Source organism: Echiichthys vipera (assembly GCF_963691815.1).
Source record: "Echiichthys vipera genome assembly, chromosome: 14".
NCBI classification, from domain to species: domain Eukaryota; kingdom Metazoa; phylum Chordata; class Actinopteri; order Perciformes; family Trachinidae; genus Echiichthys; species Echiichthys vipera.
This window is the reverse complement of record NC_139839.1, coordinates 16,772,282-16,784,350: the sequence shown is the minus strand read 5'-3', so window position 1 is coordinate 16,784,350 and position 12,069 is coordinate 16,772,282. Positions and strand designations below refer to the sequence as shown.

The 12,069-nt window shown below is 37.7% G+C and overlaps 1 protein-coding gene across 1 annotated transcript in view; it reads left to right on the top strand.

Moving 5' to 3' along the window:
- The window catches only part of lrch2 (leucine-rich repeats and calponin homology (CH) domain containing 2), a 30,321-nt gene that overhangs the window by 13,286 nt on the left and 4,966 nt on the right, over positions 1-12,069 (top strand). Inside the window, exons 11-20 of the mRNA XM_083927034.1 lie at positions 312-416; positions 1,341-1,409; positions 3,782-3,844; positions 4,150-4,198; positions 4,299-4,439; positions 5,043-5,093; positions 5,181-5,244; positions 6,508-6,620; positions 9,253-9,390; positions 11,148-11,225. Of these exons, the coding sequence (XP_083783160.1) occupies positions 312-416; positions 1,341-1,409; positions 3,782-3,844; positions 4,150-4,198; positions 4,299-4,439; positions 5,043-5,093; positions 5,181-5,244; positions 6,508-6,620; positions 9,253-9,390; positions 11,148-11,225 (871 nt within the window). The remainder of the gene's footprint in view (positions 1-311; positions 417-1,340; positions 1,410-3,781; positions 3,845-4,149; positions 4,199-4,298; positions 4,440-5,042; positions 5,094-5,180; positions 5,245-6,507; positions 6,621-9,252; positions 9,391-11,147; positions 11,226-12,069) is intronic.

Sequence of the window (12,069 nt, the reverse complement as noted above, 5' to 3'; positions counted from 1 at the left end):
TCACACAGCGAAATGTGCCATCATGCACTGACTTGATTTACTGTACATGGCCTCAACAAGATATACACATCACACGGTCAAAAATATTAGTTTAGATGATGTCATTTGGTTTATGTACACATGGATATGTCATAGAGGCTTTTGTTTTTTGACAGCTGCATTGACTCTTTCTACATTTGTTGTTTCAGTCTTTCTTTGCAGTTCTTTTTTGCGAAACTGGACAAGATTATGTTGTTTAAACTTGTGCTTCACAGTGGTGAGTTCTGTACAGTGTCTGAGGATAATAACTAAATAACTGAACCTTTTAACAGTTCTGATAAGGAGCAGCTAGTCGAGGAAGAGGATGACGAGCTGAAGGAAGTGCTGGATCTGAGGAAGATTGCTGTGCAGCTTCTGCAGCAGGAGCAGCAGAACAGGTGTGTGGTTCTCACAAGTCATCCAACACTTACTGAAGCACTCCAGGCTGCCGTTACTTCAGACCTCCATGTGCTGCGCTGCTTAAATTCACGTCTTCTGCCTTCTGTTCCGTTTGCCTTATTACTCATCATGGAACATTTCTACTCACGTGTGATGCCGGCTGCCGATTGTTTGTTTTTATTAGGATCCCTATTAGCACTAGCGTATAAGCTTTGGCCTTTTCTTTCAGGGGTCCACATATAGACACACGTATCCACATAAACATATGTAAACACAACAAACAAAAACAAGTCATCTCCCTGATTAACAATCAAGTATGGAAGAGAAAGACAAAAGGACATGCTTTTAATAATCATTAGTCCAAACACAAAATCATAAATCCCTCTCACTTCTTAAGAATTCATAGCAAACTGGATTTTCCTTTTTTGTACAAATAATAAGTAATTCTTTATTAAAAGAAATCATCTAAATGATCTTAAATTATATATTGATACACCATTTTCATACAACACACACAATAAAATGATTCCCGAAGTGTTCGGGGATATGTTTTTAACAGATTTTAAAGCCATCTTTCATATTTTCTTGAACAGTATGCACCGCCAATGAATTTCTGTCGCATGAACCCTCTTTCTGTTGCATATCGTGTTTGATAATTGTGCAGAGCAAACTGAGAGAATACCCTTTCATATAATATCTTTGGTGACCGGGTCACCAGCACATTTCTGAGTACATTTACTAAAGCATAGTTGATGTTGTTCCTTATCTACCCAAATATGGCTCCATCATCACCATCTTTTACTCAAACTGATATCAGAAAGACTTCACTTACTCTTTGCACACTCTTGTCCTTCCCTGATCATCTCTTGTTTCCTGCTTTCTCCCTCAACTTCACTGCAATGCATTTAATGTGCGGCTTCTAGACGACGGTCCTTAATTTGCAGAGCGGAGAGTCTTATTCACCGACGGAGAGTGACCGGCCGGGCACACAGGTGGATGGACTTTTTTTATCATTATTTACAGACTGTATGTCACGCTGGGTAACTGCTGGTCGCTTCAATCACAATCACACTGACACAGTACGGGGAAATATAAGCTGTATCTTTGCTTGACTTAGACTTCTCTTTATTGATCCTTTGGGATGAACTCCCCCAAGGAAATTGAGTTTCCAGCAGCTTACAAAAACACGAGGGAGGTATAAAAAAAATACAGTATAAGATAACCAATAAACTCTTAGCTAAATAAATACAGAAAGTATAATAAAAAAACCCAGTAAACAATAAACTCTAAGTTAAATATACTGTATATGAAGTAGATGTAAGAATCCAGGTGAAATAAAATTCACGGAAAATGAAATCAGATAAGTTAAATGTAAAGGAAATGTATATGATAAAATAAGTACAGAAATGTTTCTATCTCAGAGGTTGAATTAGCACATAAGTGTTGTTTAATCGGTGCTGTTGTTAAAACAAAGACTAGCTCACCTGACAAGCGCGCCACGCCATGGCCTTCAGCACCCTTCTAGCCAGACATGTAATTCTCTTCAATTGGAAACCAGCTTTGCCTCCATCTTATGATTGGCGGATTGTGGTTCTGTACAACGTAAAGCTGGAAAAGTGAGGTCCTCTCTTAAAAGGTTCTTTAAAGTACTTTGATGATGGATGTAGATATTATGCCTGAAAAGAAGGGCTGGGCGATATTGCCAAAATATTCTATCTAGATAGGTCAGCTCATATGTCAACAATGATATAGCATGTTTTCTGGTAATCCAATGAACAAGTAGTCTATATGAAATAACGACGATGGTAAAGCCTATTTTTAAATTTGTAAATTATTTTTCTCCTTTTATTAGAGAACCTTAGTGCAAATTGAACATAAGGTGAAAGGATCAGAGCGTAAAGTGTCATCCAAATGGCGTAAATATTGCCATAACGCAGTTTGACATTGCGATAGAAAAGAACCAAAAAAGGTTTTATATCATTTTGATGATATGTATTTGCGTGCCCTACTTTGCGGTACGAAAAATTCAAAACTGCAATTATCAAATGCTATTCTTTCAGGTATTTCAGATACACTTGAGTTAATGTGCTTGTTGGTGTCAATCTAGACGACGTAATTGTGTTTCATGATATGCTGAAATATGATTTCATCACGATTCAGTTCCATTGTAAGACATGAATTATTGCCCAGCTTTAGTGACAAGTCTGGCTCCTTTTGAATGTTAATATATTATTACTTACTTGGTTATATTACATTACATTCATTAAAGTTGATCCAAAGTGACTTACACTGCATTGGACAATATAGATACTACCCAAGTTGTTTCCAGCTCTCTCTCTTTTTTCTTTGGATGCATTTTCTCCCCTTATTTGTTTTAATGGAACTGTACTCAAAATTCAGAACATTAAAATAGCAGCAAACAAATATTTGCTATGTAAAGATATAGTGGAGTGATGGCGTCCTGAGCAGAGAATGAAGTCCCTCTGCCTCCCCCTGTAATCTGAGTTTCTCTGTGTGTTTGTTGTGATAGAGGGTCCGGCCTCGCGTAAGAGCTGTGTGGAGGCAATCCCATCCCGTTAAAGTAGTAATACCACACAGTGTGGAAATACCCTGTTACAAGTAGAATCCTGCATTCAAAATGTTACTTAAGTAAAAGTACAAAAGTATTATCATCAAAATGTAATGAAAGTACACAAAGTAAAAGTAGCCATTATGCAGAATGGCCTGTTTCGGAATATTATATTATTGGATTATAATTAATGATAGATTAATGTAAATATCACTTTAATGTTGCAGTTGGTAAAGGTCAGGCTACATTTTTAATGACTAGACACTGCTGTGTAGCTTAACCTATGACAATATATGTTCGTATTAATCTGAATCTGTGAAGTATCTAGTAACTGATGCCAAATAAATGTAGTAAAGTCAAAAGTACTAGATTTCCTCTAAAATGCCATGAATTAGAAGTATAAAGTAGAATAAAATGGAATTACTCAAGTAAAGTGCAAGTACCTCAAAACTGTACTTAAGTACAGTACTTGAGTAAATATATTTAGTTTAGTTTAGTTATTTACGTACTACCACTGCCGAGGCAGGGCAGGGTGTGGGGAGGGGAGTTTTAAACAAAAAGGGGAATGTTTTTTTGTTCATACTTTTGATGCTCAATATTTATATGAAAACTAGCCTTTAAACAGACAAATCCCATTCATTGTGCATGGGATAAATTTGCTTATTGCACAACTTTCTTTTTGAAATTTCCATTGAATTTGACTCAATTGACCCATGTTTCTATGATTCATCAGTGCATGCACCATGTTACATGAGTCATCGCCAATGTCAAAGTTCTTGTTGATACTTTCTGCAGATTCCTCTCTCACTCTGGAAGCTCAGGCAGCAAACCGAGGCCCCCGCCTCAGACAGCTCGTAGGTATGTACTGTACTGCATGTCCAGTCCTGCCTTCAGTAGAAGCACACATTTACAGTGGAGCCATTGTAGGGAGCATGTTGTCAAACCTAGCAATAATATTTACATGTTCAGGTTAATCACAGGGCAGTTCTGTGGTGTTTAACTCCTCATTCTAATCAGACATGATGTAACTGAGCCTCATGCAAGAACCACTTATACAGACATTGCAGAAAGTGGAATCAGTGAGATACGTTTAGGCCCAAAGTTTATTTTCTGAATGTAACGCGACAGATAGTCATCTGATGCCGCTCGTGTCTTTATTCTAGTGCTTCTCTGGATGAAGGAAGTAGTGGCGCATCAGCGCTGAGTGGACAGGTACAAACTATTTTGCTTCAAAGCAAACATACCGTAAGTGAGAATGTCTTGTGTCTCTCTGAAGGGGAATGACTTTAATTGTACCTGTCTGCTCTTACAGCCTTCTTCCTCCTGCTCCTTTGATGGCAGCCTGAAGACAGATCATTCAGATTCAGAGCCGAAGTGGCCCGAAGTCCCACCAGTCCTCAATCAGAATGAAGATCGCAGGAGGAACAAGTACCTGAGAAAAGATTATCTGAAGGTATGAGCGTGCACACATTTCCCCATAACCTCAGCAGTTTGACTTATTTGTTTGTAAAATGTATCTTCTGCAGAATAACCACACATAAACCTCTTTCAAGCCATGAAAAAAGATTTGGTTATGTTGCTGTTTGCAGTGAGGTTTTTTAAATTCTTTGAGCACCGCAAATTTCATTCTCCTCTTTTGAATTGGGGTTTTAAGCATAAGTTTCTGATGCATTGCTAGATACCATTCCTGGCGGGAGAACGTGTTTTTTGTGTGATCTGGGTGAACTGACGTTCAAAACGTGATGTGGAAACATATCCAGCCATTACTGCACAGGAGGTAGAAGTCAGTCAACAAAGATTAGACACCAAACAAGTTTGGCTTTTCTTCGTTTTCTTTTCAAAGGACTTTTCTGCAGAAAAAAAGGCTGTCTACGGTACGCACGCCAACATAGGCCGTTCTTTTTAAATACAGAACATGAAAACACAAGTCAGCCAACCCCAAAAGTCTCCCCAAGTTTGCATCCATAGTTAAACAGACCGGACACCGTGAATAGAAATGAAGCGAAGTGTGAAGTGTCAATTCATAAAAAAGAATGTGTTTTTCCTTTCCTGACAGTACAAGTGTCAGAGTGCTCGGAAAAACTCCAGTGGGAATGAAGACTGTGAGGTGGGTGTGGATGGGATAAAGATGCATACTGTATGCTTTATGAACAAAGAACTTATTCTGATTTTTTATGGTTGTTTTCCCTTTCAGGAGGGCTTGCGCAACGCCGATTTCAGCACCACTCTGACAGTGTTTGGACTAAAGCCAAGATCAGGTATAACTGAAGTGCTTGTTGCATGATAGCGATAACATTTTTGGCTCAGTGTTTTTCCTTTTCACTGCTGCAATAATCACTTTGATTTTTAAAATAATCTGCCGAAGGGTTTTTGTCATGTGTGGTGAAAATTTGTCTGCATGTCATAAGAACAGTCACACCAAGAGCACTCCATTTGTATAACCTCTTCTGGATAGATTTATGGGGATAATGAAAAATTATTACTAGAAACTATAAAGACTTGATTAATCCAGAAGTGTATATTACATTGATTTACTTAGGATATCTTCAAACCATTGGAATTCTAGGATCATAATCTGAAGCCAAAATATTTTAAGGTGGAGTCCCAGTGTGCTTTCTCTGGAAGTGGGGAAGCTTTCTGAGGAACTGTTGACCTGTTCTTTAGTATTAGTAATCAAGGACAAGACGTAGCAGGATTTCTGTCTTGTCCTTGATTACTTATTATGTCCTGCTTTATTTGGGTACACTAAATTAGAGCTAGGTCTGTTCAACGTTCATGCCTGTAATAGGGAAGGTTGCCACCGTACTCTACGGGGGAATTGTTGGGTCTATGTAAATCATAAATAAGTCATAGAGTGTGGTCTTTACCTAGTTTGTAAAGTGTCCTGAGATAACTTTTGTTATGATTTGGCACTATAAATAAAATTGAATTGAATTAATAAATAATGGCATCATCTGAAAATTGACCTTTGTGTGACTGAATAAGTAGAAGCAGAATTGTGAATATGTTTTAAAGTCAACCCTTTATCATTGCCCTCTTTGAATAGGGTCTTATATTTAAAGTATATAGTCAGAAAACATCCATATCATATATTGTAAGAGGCTGAGTTACCAGAGATAAAGGAGGAGTGGAAAGATTTGTGTTGAATGCAGTTCAAACTAAACTTTTCAAGAGAGTTGTTGTGGAAAATGTAACAGGCGATATTTCCCAGGAAACATGGATGTGAAGATGAAATGAAACGATAGTTGTTTCGTACGCATTGTAGCTTGATCTAGCTGCGTCACCTTTTTCCTGTTAACACAGATAGTATCTAGATTGCACACTAGAAATTGGGCTGTGGTTTTGGCTCTATTAGAACTGTAAAATATTATAAAGATAATATCTGACCTTAAGTAGACCTCTGGTGGCCCGTGGTTGACCTGCAGCAGCAGGATAGATAGATAGATAGATAGGATTTTAGCTTTCTCTTGTATCTCACTCCGGGTTGGCTGGAACTCAGGACACTTAATCTATTTTTTCAGCCTTCACCAGAGGAAGCCGCCAGGAGTACAGCTCAACAGACCCCAGCTTCACTATGAGGAGGAAGATGGAGCACTTGAGAGAGGAAATCGAGCAGATAGGACTCTTACGGCAGGTCAGAAGCTTTACAGCTTGTTTATGCCTTTGTAAGCACACTTCATTTACAGACCAGAGCCTGCCAGATCCTGCTTTTGTTCCAGTGTTTACACATTTCAGTCAATAAGTTGCATGCGTGCGTGCATCATTTGTAGTACAGCACATAGTGCATTAAGTTAAATCTTTAACTTGCTGCCTGACTACCACAAATCATCATCACATCACTGTTTTTTAACCAGTCACGTTTAAGCATGCAGGGAAACGGTCCATGCGGAGAGCAAAAGAGGCAGAACGCATTGGCTGCCATGCAATAACGGAACCCACCAGCTATTGTTTGATGACGATTTAACGTTCCAATTGCTTTTTGTTATTATTTATTTCTGTCTCTAAAGACGTCTTCTGTCAACTCCCTTCTCCCGTGTCCAGTTGCTGCTCGAACTGTAAACAATAACTGCCACTCAAAAGAAGAAGTCTTGGCCCAGATATCCGCTGGCTCGACAAAATGCCCAAAATTTTAGCCTTTGGTCCCGGTGGTACTCACCAAAGTTCATTGTGTGGGTCTAATAAACATGTTGGGTTAATTTCCCTCCTCATACAATGCTTTTTTAGTTTTTTTAATTCTAGCGTTGTTCACATTCATGCGGAGCAGTGTGACAAACAACAGAGGTCCAAAATTCCACAGGATACCTGCAGACTTCAATATTATTGAGTGATTAAAAACACCTTTTTTTTACTGCAGCCACAGCTCGGTTGTATACAAAGTATACAAAATATATCTGTGATATCTCTTTATGAAAGTATTTCAGTTATTTGTTTTTGCATTTGGACCATAACTTATCTCTTTTCCAGGAACACGACATATATTTCCCTGTATCTGCTAGGAACAGAGTCAAAAAGGACTGTACAGTTGCTTGTGTTATAGTTAGAAACGGGCAGCCATGGATGGAGATCAGCTGATTGTCTGCTTGTAAGATGTCTGTACAGAAATAAAAGATGAATCTATCTCTCAGCAGCAAGTTAGAGACTGTCAGACACACCTAAACTATGTGGAAATAGAAGTGTCCTTGACTGAAAACCAAAGGTAACAAAAAAAGAAAGCGGAAGGATAACAGCTTCAAGTTACAAGTCTAAGGTAACCCAGATTTTTCTAGAACAGGACTCCCGAACTAATTTTAGTTCATGGGCCAAATACAGCAGAAAGGAATTGGGGGTTGCTGGATTCAAATGCTTTGTATTTTTGTTGGAAAGTCATCAAATTACATATATATTAAAACAACAACATCTAACAACAATCTGCATTTTCTATTGAAATATAGTCAATTCACCACGGCAAACAGTTCGGTATTGATGGAAAAATTCAGACTTTTAGCCTAGTTCATGCAGTGGCTGAATTGTTTTGGGAACTCTGGAGATAAATAATTGTTTCCTAAATATATCACCATGACAACTGTTATGGTTGAAGGGCATGTAAATGACTTGATTCAGGAGGACTGCCCTCAGAGCATGTGAGACACTGAGGTTGAATTGTACAATGTCTTCCCTTCTTGTACAAGAATATATTTTATTTTTATTATAACTTGATTCTGATTCCAAACTGGTCCAGATGTCCATTCCACTCTCACTCTATTTCTATGGATCGGACAGTGTCAAAGGACAGAAAAGGAAAAGGAAAGCAAGGCATGCACAGGCACAATAACACAGACATTCACTGTAATGGGAAACCCACCACGGACTTCTTTCACAATATAAGGAGTTGGACCACCATCGATGCTGACTTTGTTATTTCAATTCCATTTTCTGAGAACAGCCCCTTGTTTGTCAACTTCAGTAGACCATTAACTTCCTTACAAAATCATTCATTCATTCAACAATCATCCATGTTAAGATCTACAACTGCTTTGAATTCATTGTGATGATCAACAACAGTTGTTCCCCGCCTACATCATGACTCACATCCTTTTCCTGCTCCTCATTTACTCGATCCCGATGACACACATTCATTTGACTCTGCCCAACTAGCTGCATGACCTGAACTTTGATTACAATTGTGCCTACTCTCCCATGCAAAGAACAAACAGGCTTTGTTTAAGTGACAAATGGTGTCCAAAACATTTAACCTAGCAACACTGCGATAGATGATGCCCTGTGGTGTACAATTTCCACTTAGGGAACCACTGGAAAGAACCATATTCAGCAGAATTCAGTTTAGCATTAGCATGACATAGACATGCACACAACACGCCTTTTCAAAGCTCTACATCAGATCAGATACCAGGCAATAAATACCAAAACTGTGAGCCAAAAAAAGCAACTCCTCAGGTGTATTTGAAGCACTTCATTAAACACTATTTAATATATGATGATTAATTTCCAGTGGTGTCAACCGTATTATTATCAGGAGCAGCATGATACACATAACGATCTTTTCTCACAGTATTTGCAGTTGTGCCCAGACATGACTCGGTCACTCAGTCAATGCACCTATCTTGGCTCATTAACTGGTCACACTCGCATGCACTGTCTGCTGGTAAATAAAGATCAGATCGGTTTCTGGAGGGGAGACAGAACTCAATGTGAATCATTTAAAACAATGAATAAATACAAGTGCAGTGATAGAGGACAGTGATATGAGGTTGTTAATGTGTTTGCAGAACATTGAGTCCAGACTGAAGGTGTTGCTCCCAGAGGATGTTGGAGCTGCTCTGATGGATGGGGTCGTCCTTTGCCATTTAGCCAATCACATTTGTCCTCGGTCTGTCGCCAGCATCCACGTGCCGTCTCCCGCAGTGGTAAGCACATTAAACGTCGCTTTAAAAAAGAAAAAAAAAATTAAAACACAAATGCCACTCTGTGATAATGAATGTCTTCTCGCTCTATGCAGTTTTTCTCAATTGTTTACACATGTTTTTCTGAAAGAAGCCCACATATTTTCAGAACACACAAATCCAAACCACACACACAAAAGGCAAAAGTCCACAAATCTCCTGCAAAAGGAAACTAATTTTACAAAAACAATGTTATGTCTTCTCAAAATGTAATTTTGTATCCAAATGATACACACGCACACCATCACAAGAAAGGCATTTCTAATAACCAGTTAGTCACTGATGTGCTCAATGTAAAACACTACTTTGAATAGAAAACACTTTTTGTTATCAGGAGACTCATGTATTTTGCATATTCAGTGTTACTCTTATGAACAGTATGTAATCTTGTAAAATCTGTTTTTATACTCAAATTTAAAACACACAAATATAAATAAGATGCACCTTTATTGATCCAAAGCAGGGAAATCCGGTTGTTGTTGTTGCAGCAGCACAACAGAAGAAACACATAAGTATAGAGAGTAACAGAAATAAATAATCAGAGACACATTAACTAAAATAAGAATAGAATAAAGTAACTAGAAAAGAGCAACGAGAATGGAGACTATACAAGAGTATTTGGAGACAAAATAATATGGTAAAGTGTCTGTAAAATATACTGTTTACACTAATATAACTGTAAAAATTTAAATCCAGCCCTGAAAAACTTCTACAGCTGATACGGTAAACACATATGAGGATTGCGCTCATAGACCTTCCATCTCCATAGAGAACAGTTGTAGAGAGACCATGGTTGAGCACATGGTCCAAGTTTCATCAGAGATTATGGGTCTCCTTATCTTGACATCCATTGCTCTAAAACAGAAGAGCTCACCTTTGGATCTTTTACAGTTTTTTTTTCCAACTGCTAAAACACAATTTTGCACTAGGCAACAGAAATACTTAATACTATTCACAAGACCACACACCCAAACTGCAAAATACCTCATACATCCTGCAAAGACATCCTGAAGCACTGCAACCAAAACTACATGTAGCATTCTTAAAATCAAACTTTTGCACCAAACAGCACACACTTTTTTTTTTTTTTTGTCTTACCAACTAGACACTGTTGGGCATAATGAAAATAACTCTCATCTTTAGTATGCTTTGCCATAATACTAAAATAAAGTAGAATTCTCAAGATTGCTCAACATATGCGCCGCAGATATATTTACATTTTGGCAGTGTACTTTATGTCAGATTGTCGTGTGTTATGCAGAGAACCATGTTCAGTGCATTTAAAAAGTGCTATTTTGAATTGCAAAATGTGTGTAAAGTTTCGGAGACTTGAGAAGAGGATTTACACTCTGTGTCAGTTTAAATATTTCTGCTATGCATGTCATTTTAATGTGTTATCGATTGGAAAAAACTGCATGACAGGGTGTTCCATGTGAACACAGGAGATTTGACTTAAGAAGATCCAGCGAAATATAGAGAATTGTGTGAGTGTTAGGCAGGAAATGTGCTCGCATTTCAGCAGAATTGCTTGGCTTAGTACATGAGTTGCAGGTTGTGGTCATTGTGTCTCGAGTACCATGTGCGAGTCTTTATGTGCAAACATTTATGAAAGACTGTAATAGTTGGGAGTATTTACAGTATATGCATTGTTGTCCACATAACCTTTTGTTTTCATGTGTGCTGCTTTTAATTTCTAACATGTTTGATATTCTGGCCTCCAGCCAAAGCTTAGCATGGCTAAATGTCGTAGGAATGTGGAGAACTTCTTGGATGCCTGTAAGAAGCTGGGTGTCACGCAGGTAATAATATTATACAATTATATACAATTCATATATATTATATTCAGAATTGATAATAAGCACAGAGTTACCCTGTATTCGCTTTATGTAATATTTTTCTTGGTAAGTTTTCTGATGATGATTTTATGAGATCGAGAAACATAAAATGCACTCACTGGTCATGTTTGCACCCACTGATGAACATTTTTTCCCATAGCCAATATTTATTATCTCAGCAGAAAGGGCTCGACCAAAATGACCCCCATACAGGTTAAAGGCATAGATGTATGGAAGCGAAACACTGCCTTAATGATTTTAATTTTATAAGCAATTGAATACATCATTGCAAAATTGAACCACTACTGAACAATGACATTTACATACTGTAACTATCAAAATATGTTAATTTGATCGCGTAAATGTGAATTCATGTGGTATGAAGGTGATTTCAAGCTTTGCAATGTCAAAAACATTTACGATTCACAAATACAGATAGAAATTCAAGTGCCCGCCTGTATTGCTTATCCAAAGTAGCTTGAATGATTAACTTTGAATTATGGTGCTTGAAGTTCACCAATCCTGTTCTAGCAACTAGATGTTTTGTCTTGATTTAAGTTTTTAGATTTAGAAAATTACAGATTGACAAGCGTGAATATCTTGAATATTGGACAAATCTGGATTTGTAAACCCAAAAAACAAGAACCCTGTACATACATTTATTAAATTGTTGTTTAATTTCAGCTATTCACTTACATAGCATATTCAATGCTAATAATTGAAGTAGCTGTGGTATGTCTGCTGAGGCACAAATATCAGAGGCAAATATCTCAAAGCAACTATCCAAAACTATCCAAAATAAATTCTA